At 37.7% G+C, this 25,865-nt stretch overlaps 1 protein-coding gene across 2 annotated transcripts in view; it reads right to left on the bottom strand.

The window, feature by feature from the left end:
- CEP162 (centrosomal protein 162) overlaps positions 1-7,137 on the bottom strand; it is a 104,108-nt gene extending 96,971 nt beyond the window's left edge. The window contains exons 1-3 of one of the 2 annotated variants that reach the window (XM_054557825.2): positions 6,861-7,137; positions 5,614-5,729; positions 331-442 (exon numbers count right to left, since the gene is read on the bottom strand). In XM_054557825.2, coding sequence (XP_054413800.2) covers positions 331-442; positions 5,614-5,670 — 169 coding nt within the window. In that variant the 5' untranslated portion in view covers positions 5,671-5,729; positions 6,861-7,137. The remainder of the gene's footprint in view (positions 1-330; positions 443-5,613; positions 5,730-6,860) is intronic. The other variant, XM_024249102.3, reaches the window with a different exon arrangement.
- Positions 7,138-25,865: the final 18,728 nt, after the last annotated feature.

The following is a 25,865-nucleotide window of genomic DNA, read 5'->3' on the forward strand; positions in this document are numbered from 1 at the left end:
ACATTAATATACTGCCAGAATGTCTTATTAAATCACCTTAAATCAATTTATCATTAAACATGATAATAAATATACCTGAATTGTCACCTTAATTTGAGTAAATATAAATTATCTCCATGTAAAATAAGCTGATAATGTTATAACACAGATTTTCAATTACATAATAAATACATAATAAAGTACTGGTTATATGAAATCAATTCAAACTTCAAAAATCCACCCTATTAGTATTATTTTCTGTGTATATTTATAGTGAAGTAACAAAATCCAGAAGTCTTGACTGACCCCTTGTGGTCAAATAATTTGAAACTAAAAATCAGCAACATTTACCATCTTTAAAATCATCTTCAGTTATCCACCAAGGTACTGTATCTTTCTTCTTCATCTCTTTTTTAGATTGTCTAGCTGTTTTGTCTGAATTTTCAAAAGAATCATCTGAAAGCTGAATTAGATATAAGATATTGAATTTGAAAATACAGTGTAAATTCAAGAATCTCAGATTCATCATTAAGCATGTTTCTATTAGTTCGCTCACAGTTCAGCTACCACATAGATAAATAACATTCTCATCAATAACATATAATTTCACAGCTACAAACATATTTGGCCAAAATAACTTAAAAATCAGACATACATCTCTGAGCATCAATTTCATAATTAAGTAAACCAGGAGAATAACAACAAAGACATAAAACTTGATCAAGAATTTTTTTCAGCAAAGAAAAAACAGGAGGATACAATCCTGTCTTCTAGACATTCTCTAGGGTTTAAGAATAAATAATCGCTGAACAAAATTGCATAGCACCACTCTAGAAACAGAATTTCAAGATAAGGAAGAACTGAGTTTCAGGGTGTAAAGAGGAGGATGAAATTGACCAAGAAAAATCAGCATTTTTTTTTTCAGTGATTGATAAACGCTTATTTGCTTTTTTCTACTCTTCCAATCCAAATTTTACTACAATCCTAAATCCCATGCTCTAACCTCAATACCACCCCCCACCTTAGCCACCCACCACCTTAGCCAATAACTTGGTCACCCTTTTCTCTGAGAAATAAAAACCTTCAAACACTACCCACCTCACTCCACCATTACACTTACTTGTGAAGGCACTTCTTTTGTCTCTTAGACAACACAATTCTTTCCACCACTCCAAGCAGAACTTCTCTAGGTTCTTCCTTCCTTGGTTATCCCATTTGATGTCTGTATCTTCACTCCTTTCTCTCTCTATTCCCCTCCCTTCCCTTTGATTATACACCTGCTCAGCACTGCATCTCCAGTGCCTAGCACAGTATCGGGCACAATTGTGGAATGAAAAAATGAGCATTCTACTCAACTTTGAAAAAAAAAGTAGAACAAAACAAAAAAATTCCTTATCCCTACATCCCTTTTACTCTACCTATCACATTTCCTTGATATACCAACTCCTTGAGTTCACTTAACCCTTTATAATCTGGTTCCCATCCAAAACAGCTCTCCTCCAGGCACCAAAGGCCTCCGAAATGCCACGAATAAAATACCACTGTCAGTTATCCTCCCTGATCACATCATGGAATTTGCTACTGGTGATCAACTCTTAAACTCTTACTTCTTGAAACTCTCTACCTTGACTTTAGTAGCATCACTTCCTCTGGGTTATTCTTCAGATCTGTGGCTACTCCCATCCATCTATTTTAATAGCTTTTGGCTTTTTGCCCATTTATTTAACAGGAGACTTTTCCTGCTCTTGATCCTTTTTCAATCTCATTCTACATTACTTTTTCTGGAAAAGAAACCAACATTTACTACATGCCTGCTCTATGTCAGGATCCACACTCAGGTTAACTCACTTAATCTTTAAACAACCCTGCAGAAATTTACTCATGGTGAAACTGAAGCTCTAAGAGGCTAAGCAACTTGCTCAAGTTGCTACTGTTAGTAAGTGTTACAAAGTGACAAACCCATGTGTGACTAACTCCTGTCCACTTTCCACTATACTATGTAGTTCCCCAACTAGAATATTGTTATCTGAGTGACCTTTTAAACTTCTAAAATGACAGCGCGCGTGCACACACACACACACGCACACACTCTTCCACTTGCCAAACAAAAAACTCTACCTCAGTGACTTGAAGAATGTCAATTTAAAAATGTTCAAGAAGAACTTACTGTCTTCACTAACAACCAGGTAGGAAGACAGGAGGGAAGAAAAAATATTCCTTATCTCACCTGAATTTCTGAAATTAGTTAGCTGCATAACTTTTCACTTACTCTCTAAACTTCAATATCACCTTGAGGTGTTCCATTTCTCTTTCCTCCCATTTTTTCAGTTTATTTATCTGTAACATAGATATGTTGACCTTGTAGGGCCATGACAAAGAAGATAAAAAGAAATGAAGATTTCTAATACGTGATAAGTGTTCTTACTTTAAACAACCTTCCACAGTGCTTCCCAGCACTTTCATTAAATATTTTTAATGAATATGATTCATTAAAAATAAAACAAAACAGGCCAGGCACGGTGGCTCACACCTGTAATCCCAGCACTTTGGGAGGCCGAGGTGGGCGGATCACGAGGTCAGGAGTTTGAGACCAGCCTGACCAACATGGTGAAACCACGTCTCTACTAAAAATACAAAAATTAGCTGGGCGTGGTGGCATGTGCCTGTAATCCCAGCTACTCAGGAGGCTGACGCAGGAGAATCACTTGAACCCGGGAGGCAGAGGTTGCAGTGAGCCAAGATTGCACCACTGCACTCCAGCCTGGGTGAAAGAGCAAGGCTCTGTCTCAAAAATAAATATATACATAAATATAAATAAAAATTAAATAAATAGAAATAAAACACAACAAAAAAGCTGATTCTCAGATACAACAGTTGTTGGCAAGGATATGGAGAAACTGGAACTCTAGGCTGGGTGTGGTGGCTCACACCTGTAATCCCAGCACTTTGAGAGGCCGAGGCGGGCAGATCACTTGAGGTCAGGTGTTTCGGACCAGACTGGCCAACATGGTGAAACCCCATCTCTACTAAAAGCACAAAAATTAGCTGGGCGTGGTGGCAGGCGCCTGTAATCTCAGCAATTTAGGAGGCTGAGGCATAGGAATTGCTTGAGCCCAGAAGGCAGAAGTTGCAGTCAGCCAAGATTGCACCACGGCACTCCAGCCTGGGCAACAGAGCAAGACTCAGTCTCAAGAAAAAAAAAAAAAGAAATTAGAACTCTGATAAACTAATACACTACTAGTGGAAATGTAAAATAACACAGTCATTTTAGAAAATAGGCAAACACACAGCTACCATATGACACGGCAATTTCACTCTTTGGTATATACACAAGAGGAACAAAAACACATCCACACAAAAACTTGCACATGATTGTTCATGGCAGCATTGTTCGTAACTGCCAAAAAGTGGAAAGAACCCAGATGTCCATCAACTGATAGGTGGAAAAACAAAATGTGGTACATCTACACAATGAAATATTACTTAGCCATAAAAAGAAATGAAGTGTTAATATATACTACGACATGGATGAACCTCGAAAACATCATGCTAAGTACAAGAAGCCAGACCCAAAGGGCCCCATAATATATAATACAATTTCTATGAAATGTCTGTAACAGGCAAACATTTAGAGACAGAAATCAGATTAGTAGTTGCCTAAGGCTAGGGAAGGGGGAACAAGGAGATGGAGTAACTACTAACAGATATGAGATTTCTTTCTGGGGTGATAAAAATTCCTATAATTGATTGTGGTGATGGTTACATAACTCTGAAAGCACAGAACTGCACATTTAAAATGGGTGAATTAAATGGTATGTGAATTATGTCTCAATAAAGCTATTTTTAAAAAGCTGGTTACCACCACTGTCCTAAAAAATAAAGATATATAAACTATGTCTTTGAATAAATTGTTTGAACAATAATTTATCAAAGTGAGAAAAGTTAGCATGACTCTAAAATCATGACTTTCACAGTAAAATAAAATGACACATTGCAACTGAGGATGGATATAAGAGGAAGAGAGACAGAGACAGAAGGGTGGGGGAAGGAGAGTGTTGGAGAATGTGTGTGCTGGAAGGGTGGTAAATGAGGGAAGAATAAAAACATATTCTAAAAGGCCTGTTCTGCTATCTTTTACGATAAAAATCATTCCTATAAATTTAATTTTCAAAATGTGTCTGTATTTGAAATTTTAAAAAATCAATTTTTCAAATGGTAAATGAAACTTATTCCAAGCGCCTATTACATCTTGGCAATTGGTAGATGCTTTTTTTTAATCCTTAAAACAATTCTACAAAGAAGGCATTATTTTTCCATGAGACAGATAATGAAAGTGAAGTTTTTTGTACCACATTAAACTCCCTTTTTTTTTTTAACAAGAATGTATGACATATAATAGCTTAAAATGTGACTCTCTTGAATGCTCTACAAGGCCCCTCCATTTATATAAATAGAGTTTTATGCATCGCTTAATTATGGGGATATGTTCTGAGAAATGGGATTTCATCATAGGAGCATCACAGAGTGTATTTACACAAACCTAGATGGCTCCATGGTATAGCCTACTCCACACCTAGGCTATATGGTATAGCTTATTGCTCCTAGGTTACAAAGCTGTTCGGCAGGTACTGTACTGAATCCTGCAGGCAACTGTAACACAATGGCAAGCATTTGTGTAACTCAACATAGAAAAGTAAACATATAGTACAAAAGATTAAAAAGGTACACCTTTATAGGGCAGCCCCATTATAATCTTACGGAACCATTGTTGTATATGTGGTCTGTTGCTGACCAAAACATCTTTATGAGGTGCATGACTGTACAGAGAACGTGGTATAACCATTTAATGTACTCATTCAAATATTTATTAAGTATTTATTAGGTACTGTAGATACAGTAGTGAACATGTTGATATATAATAGCAATGAACATAGAGTCGTCACATTACAGAGCATACATTCTTATAATGGGAAGCAGAAAACAAGACCCATACAAGAAAAATAATTAATGTGCTAAGTGCTATAAAAAGAATTAAATACATGCTAGATTAAGAAGTGACTTTGTGTTTACCTTTTACTGGATAAACAGAAGAATCCTCTCTGAAGTGGTGATATTTAAGTTAAGATTTTCACCAGCCAGGTAAAGAGTAAGGGAGGAGCATTATTGGCAGAGGGAACAGTGAGTGCAAAGCTCCTAAGGTGAAATGAGCTTGCAATGTCTGGGAGAGAAAAAAGGCCACTGTGGAATAAATAAAGTGGATGAAAGAGGGATATGAAGGCAGTGAGATATGTAAGAGTGAAATCATGAAAGGCTTTAAAACCATGGTAAGGAGTTTGTTATTTTTGTTATTTTTTTCTACACGTGGTGGGAGACCAATAGAGTCTTTTACTGGGGAGGAACAGTCTGACTGCAGTGTGGTGAAAGGAATGCTGGGCCATGAGTTGGGAACTGCTGCCAATAGCCCAGCTGAGGTGATGGCACTGAACTAGCAGTGGCAGAAAAGGGACAGAGCTAGAGGGATGATGGGAATTCAGAGTTTGGTGATGGACTAACTGTATCTTCAAGATGACAGAATTGAAGGATGAGTCTTTTGAGACAAATTTGACAATATAGCTTTTAAAAATATAAACTTACCTCTTTCATAAACTGTTCAAACTCTTCATCTAGCTCTTCTTGGGAATAGTTAGCCATAGTCAACAATTTTGACCTCCCAAAGCAAACATTCTAAAGTATCTCAAACATTGGAAACACTAAATGACAAGAGACATAAACATCTTTTGAGGAAATCCATCACATCATGAACAAGACCAGACTTAAACTTCAGACATTTGTTATGATTCAGTATATATGTACAATTTTTTTTTTTAACCAGTAAGAGCTGGTCAAGAGATTCCTAATTCAGTAAGCAAACTGATTTGGAAAAGCAGCTTTGACAGGATGTCTTGTACTCAACGTTCAGAATTATGTTTTCATCTGTTAACATCCAATTGTTAAAGAGTGGTCTCTACAATATTTCCCAAACCTATGTTTGTGTGCATGTGTTAATTAGTACCTCTCAAACACAAACCAGGTCCTCACAGGGAATCTTAAAAACTATAAGTTAGCAAATCCAAAGGACTGTTTCTTTCTTGCAAAGCACACGACAGAGTTTGTGTTGCCTTATCACTCGGCTCGTTATTTTACCAATCCATAGTAATAGTTTCGTAAAGCAGACTGCATAGTTTCGTAAAGCAGACTGTATCCAGACACGGGGATGTTTCAAAATATACACAAATAGAATTTAGTAAGAATTAGTAATTTAGTCAAAATACGTAAAGAATACTTAAAGTTAATGGAGTACACAAATCAGTACTATGTTTCTTTTGAAGCGAGGGAAGACCGACAAAAGTTATGCGCTGAACACAAGTAGAATCCAGTGATTTGCAACGGAAAGCGTTCCCCTAGACATGTAATGAACCCAACCTTGGGTCGACCCCCAGCTCCTGAACTCCCTAGAGCAGCTCAAATCCCAGCTTTCTTCTGTAGAGATGGGGGAGGGGAAGAGGGCTTGCAGACCCGGACAATACCCTCCCCATTGTGCAGAATAACACCTCTTCCCCTCATTAGCACTTTCGATCAGTTCAGGGTAAGTGCGGTTAAGGTCTTGGCCTGAATAGCTTGGTCAGGGTGAGCTCCACTAAAAGCTTCTCAAGCCTGGCTGCGACCCCGTCCCCAGAAGCGCGGGTTCGGCAATTGGAGGGAAGACAAAGACGCATTTGCCGTGGGCTCCGGGCGGAGAAGGGGAATGACCTGGAAAACTAAAGCCCTTCGCTCGAGTATGAAGCACGGCCTCGACCAGGGCGATTTGGGTGGGAAACCAGCGTTCACACCTTACCACCTACCTCTGCCTCTGAATTCCGCGCTTTCCCGGAAGGTGTGCGGGTCCACTAGTTGTCAGAGTAACAGACTTCAGCTGCCGGGTTCTGGAGTCACATGACCCGGGATGGTCACGTGGGCCGTGGGTTTCCCAATGCCTTTACAAGCGAAGGTCGGAATAACCACGGCTCAGAAAGACACTCTAGTGGCTAAACCTTCGTTGCTGCAGTAAAATGCCTTTCCTTCCCTGGCTTTCCCTACGTTCCTTAGAAAAGGGGACAGCGGCAAACCGGTTCCTGGAGAAGCGAGACGGAGGCTTCCAGCGGACTTGGGGGGCGCGGTGGTTGTAGGCCAGCCCGTGGCTTTCTGGGAAATGTAGTTTAGCTCCCCTGGTCCTTGTGTTTCCGCACTCCGCATCTTCGCCTCCCGCCTTCCCCACACTTGTCATTCGAGCGCTCTGTTTTTCCAAGGGGCAATTTTGAAGAGATTGAATTTCTTGGATTTCTTTGGCCTGCAAAGACCTGTGTAGGCGTTGTGAGAGAAACACAAACCTGTGAGGAAAAAAACTCTCGTTTAGATGGGGACTCTGTTCCACCACCTAGTGGGCAAGAAATCGAAAATACGCAAACAGCAAGATTCTTATTAAGTTATTGCTCCTCCCGCTACCCCTACTTTTCAAAACTGCATTCTTTACTGGCATTTCACAATTACTGACTTGGATTTTGTCTTCTATTTCTTTTCTTTTTTCAAAGCATACAACATTAGCTGGAGTTTCAGAGGACAACATTTAGCATAGTGTAAGTAAAATCTACAACAGCTGCAGGTTTTGCTGATGGTAGACTTAGTTCAGGACCTCATCTTTAGCTAGAACTGTTTATTCATCAAGTCTTTTTTGCAATACAAATATGTACAAACCAGGAGCTGTGGACTATGATGCAAATATGAATAATAAAAGAAATATCTTAAGCTACCATTTATTGAGAAGTTGACTTCCTGCCACCTTCTATCAAAGACTTACCTTCCCACATATGATCTAGAGCCTTTACCCATTCTTCTTCTCACTGATCTTGTTCCACTGGTCATTTCCCCTTAATCCTGTATCTTCGACTTCTGGCTGGCTGTGGGATTTTTCCTAACAGCATTTGAACATGCCTTGACATCCCCACCTAAAACATCACTTCTGACACATTCTCTTCATTCTATTATTTCCCAGTGGTTGAAATGATCTCTCTCCTCACCTTACTTGCCAATCTTTTCTGAGGAATTATTTCCACTTTACCTCCCTTTTGTCAAACCTTTTAATCCTGTCTCTGTGTGTGTAAGTGTACATATATGACAGCACTTTATTTGATCTCCCAATACTATTTGATACACTTGTCCCTTCTCTCTTTCTTGGTTTTTCTTTCACATTTATAGCCTCCCCTCAAGGGTTTTCACTGTCTCTATCTATCCTAGCTGACTTCTAAATGTTAGAATTTCTTTTCTTCTTTTTCTTTTCTTTCTTTCTTTTTTTTTTTTTTTTGAGACGGGGTCTTGCTCTATCACCCAGGCTGGAGTACAATGGTGCGATCTTGGCTCACTGCAACCTCCACCTCCTGGGTTCAACTGATTCTCCTGCCTCAGCCTCCCGAGTAACTGGGATTACAGGTGCCCACCACCACACCTGGCTAATTTTGTGTTTTTAGTAGAGATGGAGTTTCACCATGTTAGTTAGGTTAGTCTTGAACTCCTGATCTGCCCACCTTGGCCTCCCAAAGTGTTGAGATTACAGGTGTGAGCCACTGCACCTGGCCAATGTTAGAATTTCTTAGGGCTTATTTCTGGACTCTTATTCTGTCACACTTCATGGTACTTCCATACACCTACTCATTCAAGACAGAAATCTGGGAGTTCCCTCTCTCCCATATTTTATTCGTCAAGACTTGTTGGTGCTACCTCCAAAATGTGTCTCTATTCTGTTCATTTTACATCTTAATTACTAATGACAGAGGCATCTTTTCCTCTTGTCTGAACTGCTTCATTAGCCTTCTAACAAGTTTCTCTATTTCTACTCCTATCCTCATCTAACCCATTGTCTACACAATAGAACATGTGATAATTTGAAAATGTAAATCAGGTTACTCCATTGCTGAAAATCCTACAATGATTTCTCTCTGTATTTGTACTAAAATCCAAATATCTACAAGGACTTGCATGGTATGGTCGGCACTACTCTCTTCTACAGCCTCTTCTCATCCCCACTCACCAAGGCATGCAGAATTATTTGCAGCTCTGGTACAGAGTTCAATCCTATTGAGGTTAGAATTGGAGCTTTGGTATAAGGAGTGGAAGATGAATGTTACTGTGTCTAAAGAGTGAATAATCATTTTGTCTCTATGCATAAACCTACAAAATTTATGCTTGTAGGATCCAAGAGTTTGTTATGCTGAATTGTGGAAGGGATGTCACTAAATTTTTGGTACTCAATTGAATTGTTATACATTTTTCAAAATAATAGTCATTAAAAGAATGATTAATATTTTTTGAGAGTTTACACTGTGCTGTATACTATTGTATTCATTTTTATAAAATGAATTGATCTCATGACTCATAATTTAAAACACCGTTTAATACTAGCTCTCATCATAAATATGTATCTAAAATGTCAATGAAATGGCTACTTTGGTAGTTAAATCACTCTGGGTAGCATCAAAGTTTCCTACTTTTAGATTCTCCGTAATTGTTACAGGTTTCTCAATCATTATGTGTTTCTTTTTGTGTTTCCTAGAATGATATGAAATTTGATTTATATTTGGTGTTTATCCAGCTCTCTAGTGAGGTTCTAGAAGGGGAGACTGTACCTCAAGCCTTATATTGCCTTTTCTCGTAGCAAACAGTACAGTGTGAGAACTCAGTCAACATTAACAGTATAGTTGTAGCCAAGACCTGCAACGGTAATGGGGTGTAAACTTAGCACATTGTGGGAGTGGATTAAGGAGAAGAACTGAATCAGATACAGTTACATAATAGTTCCAGTTGCTTGCTTCTTTACCTCTAATTTTCAGAAGGGGGCATTCTCTTCACTTATGTGGATAATGAGGAAGACACTGAAGGAATCGTGTCATTCTAGTCATAAGAAAATTAATGGTTTTTTTGTTATTGCCATCGTTATTTTGTTTGTCAAAGTAATTGTTGACTTCTGCTCATTTGTCCACATCTGACTGCTTTTGACTACTTAAAATTTTTCTTAATTGTTTTATATATGAAATGTAGTAGTCAAAGTTTAAGCTATTGTTATAAGTTGTTCCCAAGAAAAAGAATAATAATTCATAGTAGAATATTGAGAAATTATACAGTCATATTTACAAGTATTTAAATGTTTCTAAAATACAGGAAGATGCTCTTTCCCTAGGGTGTGCAGAGCTGCCCATTTACAATTATATCATGAACTCATGGATGGTGATTTAAGTCATGAAATTGTTTTTAAAATAATTCTTTAATAATCCAGTAAATGGCCACTGAGGATGTCAGTAATTTGGCTATGCTTCTAAATAATATAATTAACAACATGGTTTTATGATTATTATCAAAATGTAAAAACACAAAAATTGATGAATCAAGGAAAAACTCAGCCTATGAAGACCCTGTAAGAGGAGGAAAAGACAAACTAAAGACTAGGATGAAATATTTGCAAACCACATATCTGACAAAGGGCTTTTATCTAGAACGTATAAAGAATACTAGCAAAATAGTAAAAGCAAAATACACAATTAGAAAACGGACAAAAGACACAAGTGGACATTTCACCAAAGGGGACATGAGAAAGGTATATGAAAATGGTGAATAAGCACATGAAAAGATGCTCAGCATCACAAAGATATTCCACATCATTAGGGGAATGCAAATTAGAACCACAATGAACTATCAACTGGGTGACTGTAGATACGAAGAGGTAGCATAGGACATCTTTGTAGTGATGGAATTGTTCTGTATCCTGATACAGTAGCAGTTATAGCAAGCTACATGTTGATAAGATTGCATACAAATGCACACACACACCACACATATACAAGTGAGTGCATATAAAATTGGTGAAATCTAAATGACCTCTGTCCCATTTTCCCCAACTTTCTGTCAATCTGTTACTAGATAGAATAAGATCATAGGTTATATATATGTTTCAGAATCCTTTCTTCTAGGAAAATCTTGTGAGAAGCACAATGTATAAAACAAATAAAGCAGAGTTGCAATGGTTGGGAGGCAGGTGAAGGATGGTTTTGAGCTCTCTTTCTATGCTTTTTTGTTGGTCTTGAAGGGACCTCTCTCAAGCTCCAGAGTGCTGTCTAAAACTGATATTTTAGATTATAATTCCATAACCCAGATAATCACATAATTTCTACATGTCTATTAATATAAAATCAATGTAATACATATATGAATTCACCAGCAAGTTAGAGAAATAAGTATAAATATGTGTTTTTCGTATATATACAAAATTGTGATTTTTGGCACATCTAAAATATGGATTAAGCTCATCTGATTATTAACAAATTATTAAGCTGTGTCTATGTGATAATGTTAGTCTAAAATTAAGTTTTTTTTTATTCACATACCTTAGATGATGGGGAGGTGATTGGATATAAGAAGAAAATATTAGAATTTATTTTCAATTTATTTTTATCTCAAACTTAATAAATTAAAGTTTGACTAATATTGCAGACTAATTGCTCTAAATATATTAATTTATAAATAAATATTCATAAAGTGAGTGTGTTTGCCTCCAAATAGTTTTACTGACAGGGCTATATGGAACATTACTGATTTATTGAATGGAACTCTTAGAACACAGAATTACTTCATTAAAATATGTCGATAAGGTAGAAATTTGAAGTTGTGCTTATTATTTCTTAAGCTAAATGTTTTGGATTACGAATATCACTATTTTGTTGTATTAAGAAACTCTAATGAAGAAAAATGATTATAATATCTTTTAGCCAGAAACAAGTATTTTTCCAGTCACAATCTGCAGTCTTAAGCATAAATAGGCCATATAGAGTCATTTTCTAACCGATGGTCCTTTATTAGTTCCAATTTTGATGGCTGATACTCTATTTTTCTGTGTGCTCCATTGGACTGTCTTATATCACATTCACATGTTCATGGCCTCGTCTTTTACTCTTGTCACTGCTGCTGGAACTAATTTTGCTCAGGCTTTGACTAGCTTCACAGATTAAGTCAAAAGTGTGCCTGCCTTAAGCCTGCATGTGAACCTCTTGCTTTCTACTCCCTGGGGTTTCTCTGATACTTAAGGGAACCCATTCAGCACTCAAAGCTTGCACATTGGAAGTGTAAGGGACTTAACTTCTGTGGGCTAACCCTTGACCAGTGCGGGGAGGAACTGATGAATAAATGCCTTCTGCTTTTCACCCTAGGGTAGACAGTATTGATACACATTTCATAAGACTTTTCAGAATGTCTGCTGTGATTTGGAATCAGTTGTTCACAGCAGTGGTTTGATGATAAATTCTTGTATTGGCTCTCTCTCTCTCTCTCTCCCCCTGCCCCGTCACTGTCCTTATTCATCACTTCTACTACTTGACAACTTATTTCCAAATACATTACTTTCATTCAAGTCTATGTTTAATGTTATCCTTTCAGGGGAACCCTGGGAAAGACAGATAGTGTTAGAGTTATCCCTAGAAAGCAGACCATTAGGATAGGATTTGGAACTGAAGAACTCATCAGTAAGATGGCAATGAAGACCCCATTGCTGAAAGAAATGGAGTGGTGATAACCAGTGGAATGCAATTGCTAAGATTCTCACATGAGGTTGGTTAGGCAGAGGTACAGGTGGAATGTGAGGGGTTACTCATATAGTATGATGGCAATGGTAATTATTAATATTGTAGAATGACTGGATTTTACTAATTGCTTTGGATGCCTTGAAATAAAGACAATTAATGGCTCAGGTCAGCCAAAATCAATGTGCATTATAAAAGTCAAGGGCTTATATCAGCATTTGAGGGAATCATCCTTTCCTGCAGCTGCAGTAGAGTATGTGGTGAAAGTCATGCCCAAGATCAAATTGTAAGAGTGGCACAGCTGCAAAGGGAATTGAAGCAACAACCTTTTTGGGTCTTCTGAGTCAGGGTTCTGGTAGCAAATAGTGGAACACTGAACTTGGAATATGGACATTTGGGTGGATAAGTCTGGGAGTCTTGAACTCTCAGATTTCCCTGAACCCTCAATAATGACAGAAGCACTCCCATTCTCCTTATTAGAGCAGAACATCCTCTTCTTGCCTAGAGACCTTGAAAAGACCTAAAGACCCTTATATGAGGGAGGAAACTCACAAGATGATGCTTGCCCTCCTCAAGATCTGTCCGGTCACCATTCATTGTCCCCCTTCCAGTAGCTTGGGTCAGGTCTCAAAACACCTGAGCCAGGAAATATACTTCTTTCTCCAGGAAGAAATGGTTTATAGGAATTGCAGGTCCTAGATTATATGTACTAAAAGAAACCAGGGAAATACATGTAGGGTGAATTTTGAGAGTGTTGACTGGTGAGGGAAATAAAATAAGGCTGAACAGGGAAGATTTTATTGACATGAGAGCACTCACTCCTGAACTGGAGCTCAATGTCCTAGTAAGGACATCTGGAGCTGGTCTTAATATTCTTCTGGGAAGTTTCCTTGAAGTCTGCATGTGATGATGGCAAATAGGAAAATGAGACAGAAATGCTGAAATTGCTTTGGCTGGTATTAACGAATATTTGAGAAGGCTCATGAAGATAGGGATGTTAGTGCGGATTCATTATATGATCTCTAGCATCTATCACCTGACTTTGTTCCCTGAGAGGATCCAGAGGACTTACCCTTCAATAAGGCAGAAAACAATTCGCTGGTGAGGGGAACATCAGAATCTGAAAAACTTGGTGATGTCTATCCTCCACAGGTCAGGGTTAGTAACAGGAGATGCTGCTTGAAACTAGTCTCCCTAGTATTGGTGAAGGTATGGGATTTCTCAGTGAAAAGTATATGTGGTGATACTAAACTGTCAGAGGCAAGATGGTTGCAATTACTGAAATGGGCAGAAGTCTATAGTAGCAGTCCAGCTGTCTTGACCTGCAGGAATCTGTGGCAATGGCTAATAAATTGCGGTTTGAGGGATGAGGTACATGGACAGCTGACTGGGCAATTTGTGTTTGTATGTGTGTGTGTGTGTGTGTGTGTGTGTGTGTGTGTGTGTGTGTGTATGCAACAACAACAACCAAAATATCTTCATGTGATCTGCTCCATCAGAATATAAGAAGAATATGAGCATCAGCTATCACAATGGAAAATCTAGGTCCTTCATCCAGCTTCTAGATTTATGTAATTTTGTAGACCTAGATCTCATTGGTTAAAAGGCAGGGCGAGTGCTCTTAAGGAAAGACCCTGCATTGTCACATGAATAATTATAAACATTCTCCCTATCTTTCCACAAAGGGACCTATGACCATTTACTAGGGTAACACTGCACTGAGGAAATAATTATAGTTAGATTTTTTTGAAGACTGTTGAATAAGGAGTATGAGCTGACCCTAATACTAACTGCTTTAGAGAGCCAGGAAAGCTTCCATGGGTCTCTAGTTAGAGTGGGAGTGTTTGGAGGCTAGATGAAAACTGGAAATAAGAATAGTTAGACTTTTCAAGATTTGTTGGATAAAAGGTATGAGCTAATACTGATGCCAGGGAACCTGAAATGCTATCATGGCCTTCCAGTTAGCATGAGGGCATATGGAGGAAAGGTAAAAGAGTCCTAGCCCAAGTATGTCTCACAGAGGTTACAATGGGTCTGTGGCTCACTCTTTGATTCTTTCTCCAGTCTATAAATAAATAATTTATAAAATTTCCAAGTATGTAACTGAAAGGAGTCTTATGTTGATTCCAGGATCTGTGGAGCCATTATGGTAGGAAGTACTAAGTGGAAGTCTCTGAAAACATGCCACCAACATCTAAGTGAGTAAATCAGAATCAAGACCTCTTCATGGGAGGGATGGCAGAGACTAGCACCTCTATGTATCTGGAAAATATTGTCTTTTATATCACCTTTGGAAAAAACATCAAAAGCAGTTGGTATGCAGTTGGGTAGGATAATAGTTTACATTCACTATTGCCCCCCATGGCTGTATTAACTCTGCTGTTCTGTATCACAATGTAGCCTGTAGGAAACTTAATTGGCTTGTCATTTCACAACATCATGATAGTCTACTATATTAATGGCATCATGATCATTGCACTAGATAAGGAAGAAGTGGCAATTATTCTAGATGCCCTAATTAGGCACATGAACACCAGAGGGTGGGATATGAACCCTGCAAAATTTTAGACTACTGCCATATTTTTGAAATTTTAGATGATTACAAAAGATAAAGATGAAAAACAAATTGTTACACATTGGAACCTCCCACCCAGAAAAAGACATAGTGCTTCATGGGCCCTAGTAGATTTTAAAAGCAGCAGGTATACTGCATTTGAGAGTATTGTACTAACCCATTTATTGGACTTTAGTGTTACCCAGAGCAATAGAACGGTCTGTAACAGGTCCAGGTAGTAGTGTAAGCATGCTGGAAGCTTGGTTCACATGACCCAGAAAATCTGATGCTGGCTAGCAATATCCATGGTAAATAGGGGTGTGTTAAACATTCCCTAAGCCTCAGTTGCATAGTCAGAAAACAGATCAGTAGACAGTGAAGAAGATCATGTTTTCTGCTCTTGAAAACTACTTGCCAATTTGAAAAGTTTTTAGTGTGTTACATGGTCCTGGTAGAGGCTGAGTGCTTGACCATTAGTGTTTTAAAACCCCAGTGCAATAAAATTAGAACTCAGTATTAAGAAATTCACTCAAAACCTCACAACTTCAACTTCATGGAAACTGAACAACCTGCTCCTAAATGACTACTGGGTAAAAAATGAAATGAAGGCAGAAATAAAGAAGTTCTTTGAAACCAATGAGAACAAAGACACAATGTACCAGAATCTCTGGGATACAGCTAAAGCAGTGTTTAGAGGGAAATTTATAGCACTACAAACCCACAGGAGAAAGAGAGAAAGATCTAAAATCGACACCCTAACATCACAATTAAAAGAACTAGAGAAGCAAGAGCAAACAATTTCAAAAGCTAGCAGAAGACAAGAAATAACTAAGATCAGAGCAGAACTGAAGGAGATAGAGACATGAAAATCCCTTCAAAAAATCAATGAAACCAGGACGTGGTTTTTTGAAAAGATTTACAAAATAGACTGCTAGCCAGACAAATAAAGAAGAAAAGAGGGAAGAATCAAATAGACACAATAAAAAATAATAAAGGGGATATCACCACTGATCCCACAGAAATACAAACTACCATCAGAGAATACTATAAACACCCCTACGCAAATAAACTAGAAAATCTAGAAGAAATGGATAAACTCCTGGACCCTTACACCCTCCCAAGACTAAACCAGGAAGAAGTCAAATCCCTGAATAGACAAATAACAAGTTCTGAAATTGAGGCAGTAATTAATAGCCTACCAACCAAAACAAGTCCAGGACCAGATGGATTCACAGCCAAAATCAACCAAAGGTACAAAAAGGAGCTGGTACCATTCCTTCTGAGACTATTCCAAACAACAGAAAAAGAGGGAATCCCCCCTAACTCATTTTATGAGGCCAGCATCACCCTGATAGCAAAACCTGGCAGAGACACAACAAAAAGAGAAAATTTCAGGCAAATATCCCTGATGAACATCACTGCAAAAATCCTCAATAAAATACTGGCAAACCGAATCCAGCAGCGCATCAAAAATCTTATCCACCATGATCAAGTTGGCTTCATCCCTTGGATGCAAGGCTGGTTCAACATATGCAAAACAATAAATGTAATCCATCACATAAACAGAACCGATGACAAAAACCACATGATTATCTTAATAGATGCAGAAAAGGCCTTCAACAAAATTCAACACCCCTTCATGCTAAAAACTCTCAATAAACTAGGTATTGATGGAACAGATCTCAAAATAATAAGAACTATTTATGACAAACCCACAGCCAATATCATACTGAATGGGCAAAAGCTGGAAGAATTCCCTTTGAAAACCAGCAAAAGACAAGGATGCCCTCTCTCACCAGTCCTATTCAACATAGTATTGGAAGTTCTGCCAGGGTAATCAGGCAAGAGAAAGAAATAAAGGGTATTCAAATAGGAAGAGAGGAAGTCAAATTGTCTTGTTTGCAGATGACATGATTGTATATTTAGAAAACCCCATCGTCTCAGCCCAAAAACTCCTTAAGCTGATAAGCAACTTCAGCAAAGCCTCAGGATACAAAATCAATGTACAAAAATCACAAGCATTCCTATACACCAATAACAGACAAAGAGAGAGCCAAATCATGAGTGAACTCCCATTTACAATTGCTACAAAGAGAATAAAATACCTAGGAATCCAACTTACAAGGGATGTGAAGGACCTCTTCAAGGAGAACTACAAACCACTGCTCAAGGAAATAAGAGAGGACACAAACAAATGGAAAAACATTCCATGCTCATGGATAGGAAGAATCAGTATCACGAAAATGGCCATACTGCCCAAAGTAACTTACAGATTCAATGCTATTTCCATCAAACTACCATTGACTTTCTTCACAGAACCAGAAAAAACTACTTTAAATTCCATATGAAACCAGAAAAGAGCCCGTATAGCCAAGACTATCCTAAGCAAAAAGAACAAAGCTGGAGGCATCACGCTACCTGACTTCAAACTATACTACAAGGCTACAGTAACCAAAACAGCATGGTACTGGTAGCAAAACAGGTATATAGACCAATGGAACAAAACAGAGGCCTCAGAAATAACACCACACATCTACAACCATCTGATCTTTGACAAACCTGACAAAATCAAGCAATGGGGAAAGGATTCCTTATTTAATAAATGGTGCTGGGAAAACTGGCTAGCCATATGCAGAAAACTGAAACTGGATCCTTCCTTACACCTTATACAAAAATTAACTCAAGATGGCTTAAAGACTCAAAGGTAACACCTAAAACCATGAAAACCCTAGAAGAAAACCTAGGCAATACCATTTAGGACGTAGGCATGGGCAAAGACTTCATGACTAAAACACCAAAAGCAATGGCAACAAAAGCCAAAATTGACAAATGGGATCTAATTAAAGAACTTCTGCACAGCAAAAGAAACTATCATCAGAGTGAACAGGCAACCTACAGAATGGGAGGAAATTTTTGCAATCTATCTATCTGACAAAGGGCTAATATCCAGAATATACAAAGAACTCAAATTTACAAGAAAAAAACAACCCCATCAAAAAGCGGACAAAAGATATGAACAGACACTTCTCAAAAGAAGACATTTATGCAGCCAACAAACATATGAAAAAAGCTCATCATCACTGGTCATTAGAGAAATGTAAATCAAAACCACAATGAGATACCGTCTCACACCAGTTAGAATGGTGATCATTAAAAAGTCAGGAAACAACAGATGCTGGAGAGGATGTTCAGAAATAGGAATGCTTTTACACTGCTGGTGGGAGTGTAAATTAGTTCAACCATTGTGGAAGACAGTGTGGCGATTCCTCAAGGATCTAGAACCAGAAATATCATTTGACCTGGCAATCCCATTACTGGGTATATACCCAAAGGATTGTAAATCATTCTACTATAAAGATACATGCACACATATGTTTATTGTGGCACTATTCACAATAGCAAAGACTTGGAACTAACCCAAATGCCCATCAATGATAGACTGGATAAAGAAAATATGGCACATATACACCGTGGAATACTATACAGCCATAAAAAAGGAAGAGTTCATGTCCTTTGCAGGGACATGGATGAAGCTGCAAACCATCATTCTCAGCAAACTAACACAGGAACAGAAAACCAAGCACCACATGTTCTCACTCATAAGTGGGAGATGAATAATGAGAACACATGGACACAGGGAGGGGAACATCCCACACTGGCTCCTGTTGGGGGGTTAGGCACTAGGGAAGGGATAGCATTAGGAGAAATACCTAATGTAGATGACAGGCTGATGGGTGCAGCAAACCACCATGGCACGTGTATACCTATGTAACAAATGTGCACATTCTGCACATGTATCCCAGAACTTAAAGTATAATTTTAAAAATGTGGAAAAAAAGGAAGGAAATTCATACAACATGAATGAACCTTGAAAATATAATGCTACATTAAATAAATCAGTCATAAAAAGATAAATATTATATGATTCCACTTATATAGGGTACATAGAGTCATCAGATTAATAGAGACAAAAAGTAGAATGGTGGTGGCCAGGGACTTGGGGGAGGGAGGAATGCAGAATTATTGGTAAATTGGTATGAAGTTTCAGTTTGGGAAGATGAAAAGGTTCTGGAAATGGATGGTGGTAAAAGATGTAATATGAAAAGTACTTAGTGGCACTAAACTGTACACTTAAAACTGGATAAGATGGCAACTTTTATGTATTTTTTTATCACAATTTAGAAATATATATTTAAAGCATTTAAGGATATAACAGAAGAAAACTTTCCTGAAATAAAGAAATATAAAGCCAAAAAAAAAAAAAAAGAAAAAACCAAATGGCAAAGTGATTATGTGACTAGAGCTATGTCAAACTGAGAATTATCAACTTTATCAAGTCTAACGTCAAATAGGCACAGCAGAAATCCACTCTGTTGTGGAAATGGTACAAGGCCTGAGCAGGTACAGAACATAGAAGTAATGTACTTTACCTGAATGGATGAACAAGACTCCTATAACTACCCCTTTCACACTATGCTGCTTCCTGATTCACACAGGAATTCCTCTTCCTGTTACCTCATGGGCATATCCTATGACCAACCAATGAAGGAGAAAATACCCTGGCCTGGTTCATACATGAATAAGGGTGATTTGTTGATGCCAACCACAAATAGACTGTTGTCAGTCTACTGCTACACTCACAGGTATCCCTAAAGAAATGTAGTACAGAGAAATTCTACCAGTGCAAAGAGCTCTAAGCAGAGCACATTTTCAGTTACTTACATGGAGATAGACATGGCCTGAGGTATTATCTATAGCATATACATAGACTACTGGGTAGTGACAAATGGCTTTGCTTCTTGCTCAGGGGCCTTGATAAAAAAAGATCAAAAGATCAAAGACAAGTGTATCTGGGGAAAGAGGCATTATGGATGGATTTATGGAAGTAGGTACATGGCATGCACATTTGATATAGTTCGGCTGTGTCCCCACCCAAATTTCATTTTGAACTCCCATGTTGTGGGGGGCACCTGGCGGGAGGTGTTGAATCATGGGGCAGGTCTTTCCCATGCTAGTTTCATGATGGTGGATGAGTTTTGTGAGATCCGATGGTTATAAAAAGGGGAGTTTCCTTACATAAGCTCTCTTCTCTTGCCTGCCACCATGTGAGATGCGCCTTTCATTTTCCATCATGATTGTGAGGCCTCCCCAGCCACATGGAACTGTAAGTCCACTAAACCTTTTTCTTTTGAAAATTGCCCAGCCTTGGGTATGTCTTTATCAGCAGCGTGAAAATGGACTAGTACAGCATTGCTATGCCTCATGTTTAATGCTCACTAGTGAGCACTCTAAATAAGAGGTACTTGACAACAAATAACACAGGTTAGGTTTCTCTGTGGATATGAGCTGTACTCTGTTTTCACTTTTACATATCTCACTGCTTGGATCCTTGGTTTGTGAACAAATTTGCCACCACAGCTGGAAAAGAGGCTATTAATGGGCACAGCTCCCTAATGATGATCTAACTACTGCCTCCTGCTGAATGCCCAACTTGTCAGTAGTAGAGGCTGGTGGTGAAACCTCAATGTGAAATTGTCAGAGTCCAGCCAGTCATTTCATATCAGATTAATTTTATTAGATCCTTTCCACCATGGAGATGGCAACAATTCATCCTTGCTGGAATTAAAACCTACTGTAGTAATGGATTTGCATTCGCTGCCAGTAAAGCCTCCACCATCACCACCAACTAAGGGCTTGCAGAAAGTGTTACCTATTGACATGGCATGTCTCACAACATTGTTTGTGCCCAAGTAGCTCATTTTATGGCAAAGGTGGTTCAGCAATGGGTGCATGATGATAAAATCTACTGGGATTGCTAAATACCTCATCACCTGGAAGCTGATGACCTATGGTAAAATAGCCTGTGGAAGACTCAGCTGAAGTTCCAGGTTGGGATAGGATGAGATACAGGTATGTATTATATCAGTGGCTGATATATGGTGCTGTGTCCTTTAAGGTAGAATACATGGATTCAGGAACCAAGGGGTGGAAGTACAATTTGTCCCTTTCACCATTACTCCCAGGTGACTTATTTGTAAGGTTTGTGCTTCTTGTCTTTGAAACCTTAGGCTTTGCTGGATTAGAGGTCCTGGTTCCCAGGAGACAGAGCACTTCTGCCAGGTAAGAGTGCCACAGGAATTGACTATCTCTTGCTGACTATCTCTTTGGGCTCTTCATTCCAGTGATTGGACTCCTCATTCCTGGATCAGCAGGCAAAAGAAAATTAATATAGTTGAAAGTCTAGTCTATCCTTACATATGTAAAGAGCCATTGTAACTGGAGGCAGAGAGGACTATCCAGTGACTTGACTGATGCATCTCCTGGTGTTTTCATGCCAGGTGATAATGGTGAGTGGGTGGTTATGGCAGCTATGACCTGATAAAGGAAAAGCAAGCCTTGAGAAAAAAGGTCTGGATTACTCTACCAGGCAAGAAACCTTAAATCAGCTGAGATGATGGCCAAGGGCAAGAGAAATCTAGCATTGGTAATGGAAGACAGAAATATTGCCTTTCAATAAAGTCTGGGGACCAGCTGTAGCAGGGGTTGTAGCTAGTTCCAGAAACCCTCCTGCAGAGATTGTGGCTGGCCAGCTCCTTAAAAGGGACTCTGAGATAGATTGAACTTGAGGAAGTGAAAAGATAGATTTGAGTAGTGCAAAGGATCTACTGCATCAGATAACACTGTGTGCATCACTTCAAATCTTCTTGGTGCCACATCTTACTGCAGTCCTTGTTTCAACAACAAATTCTTGTAGACTTTGACCAGCTTCCTGCAGGTGCAGCTGAAGAGTGCCTCACTTTTAGCCAAGGTGTGAGCTTCTCACTTCCTTCCTTGGAACTTTTCTGACATTGAAGTGTGAAAAGTTCATTGAAATGCCACACATACACAAGTTGCAAGTGGTTATGTGGTAGTCAAAGTCCCAGGAGCCACCTTCACTCATGGGGAGTGGAAGCCCATGGAGAAATGATACTCCTTTCTTCATGCATTTAATTAGGGCTTCTCAAAAGATCTTTGAATCCAGCACAGGTTAGTCATAGCTGCAGTCATGTGACAATGAATTCTTGTTTCAGCTTTCTCATTTTCACTGTTTTTATTCCCCCAATCACATAGCTGCTCTCCGGGTCCATGTTCCCAGATAAATTCCTTGTGAGGAAGCCTTTTTGGAAGAAACTCAGGCCTAGACAACAATCTTATTAACTAAATTGAAACAATAAAAGAATATAAAGAATTGAGATTTTAATATGCAAGTCTGCTTTCTTACTCATAACTACTGAGACTTAGGAAGAGTAATGATTTTGTAAATTAAAATATTTGTTTCAACTTATCTAAACTCTATTATTTATTCAATTTACATTTGAGAGTGGGTAGTCATGGTAAGCTGCTATATCACTAAAATGTTCATTCTGCTATGTAAATTGCACACATTATCAGAGACAAGCTGTGAATAAGAAGGCGTTTAAAAAAACACTTTGGAGTAGTATGAAATTGTCCAACATTACTTCCATATTGTTGAATAATTGATGCTATTACGTTCTCAAGGTAAATAAATATGAAAAGGAGGAAGTTCTTCAATAATAAGGTAAATGGAATTTGTGGCATTATTTCTGATAGTATTTGTAATGTCAGTTTACACTTTCACCATCAGAGGTCATGAAAGGACAGTTTAGAGCAGAAAATATGAGCTTTGTTGAAAATAAATCTGTTTGAAATTTAAACTGAAACTTATTCTTACAAGGCCTTTTAAAAAAAGAAGTCACAATCTACTTAACGCCATTTATAAATGAAGAAAAATAATTTTTAAGAATAAAATTATCTGGTGGATTCCCAGGACATCCAGCTAATTATTGACTTTAGTGCTCTCAATTTATATTTTAAGAGCAATTTTAAAGCGCAAAGTATTGTTGACTACTTGTCTTTCAAATATAAATATAACATTTAATTGCAGTTGGATTTGTGGGGTCTATAATTGATAAAAGTATTCTATTTTTTTTTAAAAGGAAATAAACTAAGTGAAATGAAAATGTAGAAGTGCCTTGCAATATATTTCTTAGTGACATAGCGTGGACTTCATAAATTTACCTCTGAGAGCCTGATGATGCAAAATGTATCTGTTATCTTATCAATAATAATAAACTACATTTAAAATATCTACTATTAATATGTATTTTGGCTAAGTCATAGGTAGCATGTATTGATTTAAAACTTCTTTTGCTCTAGATAAATTATTAGACATGCAAAAAAACCAGTAAGTTAAAATAATTTACATTTGGGTTTTAGAAACACAAAGTCATCAGTTGCCATTGCTTCTTTCTGTATATATTTAAAACCTCCTTATAAAATGATAAGTTTTGCATTAACATAGTCTATGTTTTAAAAAATACTGTAGCACATGAAATAAGTGAGTCAGAAAAAGACTAATACTATCTGATTGCACTTATATGAGGTACCAAGAGTAGTCAAATTTATAGAGACAGAAAGTAAAATAGTGGTTGCCAGGGGCAGGGGATAGGAGAGAATGGGGAGTTATTATTTAATGAGTGTAGAGTTTCAGTTTTGCAAGATTTCTGGAGATTTGTTGCACAGCAATGTGAATGTACTTAACATTAGTAACTGTATACTTAAATGATTAAGATGGTAAATTTTATGTTACTCTATATGTGTTTTGCCATAATTAAAAGAAACAGGGATAAAAAATACTGTGACCCATGAGTTGACATTAAACAATCAAAATCCTCTCCACTAAAGTTGGAGTGCAACTTTACCAGCATTTGTGGTCAGCCTCTGCTGCCTCTTGACAACACTGGGTCTGGCCAGCCAAAGGAGCCACCAGTGGGCAAAAGGAACCCCTGCAGGGCTGAGGCCTGGTTTAGAGAGATTATATTTGATTTATACAAAGAGTTTATACTAAAATGTGGCACCATCCATCCCAAATTCTTCAGTCATTCAATAGGTACAACAATAGCTTTTACATTATACCACAGCGTTGTGAGAGCTAAATGAGTTAAAATATATACAAATATTGAATGGTGCCTTGTACATAATAATGCTTAATACACATTAGCTGTTCTTATATGTTCTTTGTGAAGCACATCCTATGGCATACGTAGCAAACAATGATTTGATACCTATTATTATTATGGCCATTATTATGTGTACTTTCCTTCCAGCATAGAGTATGGAAAGATGTTTTTCATTTGTCTCGTAGTGCCCCAGGAAAGGGTTATCAAAACTATCAGAAAGTCTTAAAAATAATAAAAACATAACTCCATGACTAAGTAGAGGAATCTATTTTTATGGACTATTTGTTTAAACAGCCAAACCTTAGTCTTCACAAAAGTCCATACAATTGTCCCTCCCCTCAGTTGTCTTCTTTTTTGAGTCAGTTCTATCTTACTTGGTTTACTGTCTGATTTTCCTGTGGCTCTCACATTTAAGAAGCCTCCATGAGGCTACTAGGTGCAGCCTGCTGCTATCTGATAGCATTCTCTTTACCTGCAGGGACCATGGTAAGGAGGCGGGGTTGGCAAGAAGTTGGATGAGCACCTATCAGGAATTGGAGTTTGAGAAATTTTCACCAGAGACTTTGTTATTTTAATTAATGCTCCTTTATGGACTCTAGTAACTATTCTAAATTAATTATTTAGGTATTAAAAATAGTTTTGGACTTTTGTTGTTCACTCTTGTTTGATTCATTAGTGTATTTGGGGTTTTAACATAAAACACAGCATTTAGACATGAAAATAGATTCACTACCTGTGCAAAACCTGCTACTTGTGCAAAAAAAAAGTGTTCTGTGTGTTGAAAATGATTTCACTCAATTTTTTGTTTTTAGTTATGTATCAGGCTTAACAGGAAAAATATAAATTAATATTTGATATGAAATGGGAGAAAATTTTAATTTTTTCATAAAGTCTTTCTTTGAAGAACTCCTTTATCTAGAAAGTCAAAACACACATACATTTTCTAGTCACCATATAAATCTCATTGATGAGAAACAAAGTTTCTTTGAAAGAAAAAGAAAATATAAAGAGACTGTTTCTACAATTCTACCAAACCTTTCACCAATGCTTCCAACAAGTTCCAAAATGAATTTCAGCCTCATCCCCTCCCTTGTTTGCCCTCTGCAGGAGGTTTTAATGAGCAAGGGACTGCTTCTAAGGGTGAAAACCAAAGGAAAGAAAATCCTGAATAATCCACCACCTGCATTATTTCACATGTAATAATAAGAATATTGAGAGTAGCATTAGTTCTGTAACACTACTGCCTTATTAAAGAAACCTATTCAACTTTATAAAAACTGCAGAAGGAGCAAAAGAACCATCCAATTCAGGTTTATTTTATGTTCACACCCAAGTCTTCAGTGACCTTCTAATATTTTAAGTTAGGAACAACAATTTTTCTTAATTTATATATCTAGTAAGAAATGTTATCTTATTTACTTTTAAAATTTTATTTATTTATTGATTTAACGTATGCTCTTTCTCTTTTTCTTACCCAATCATAAAGTCTTTGAGGTTGGGTGTAGTGTTATTAATTTTTATGTTACACCAATGTGTGGTTGTTAAAACTATTGGCTCTATTGCCTATTGGTCCAATTTATTATCTAATGATTTAAGTCAAAACTTAAGACATCTTGAATGTTTAACACATCTTGAATGAATGTCATGTGTATGGGCGGATGCTTCTCTCCCTCTCAA

Source organism: Pongo abelii, chromosome 5 (assembly GCF_028885655.2).
Source record: "Pongo abelii isolate AG06213 chromosome 5, NHGRI_mPonAbe1-v2.0_pri, whole genome shotgun sequence".
Lineage (NCBI taxonomy): Eukaryota > Metazoa > Chordata > Mammalia > Primates > Hominidae > Pongo > Pongo abelii.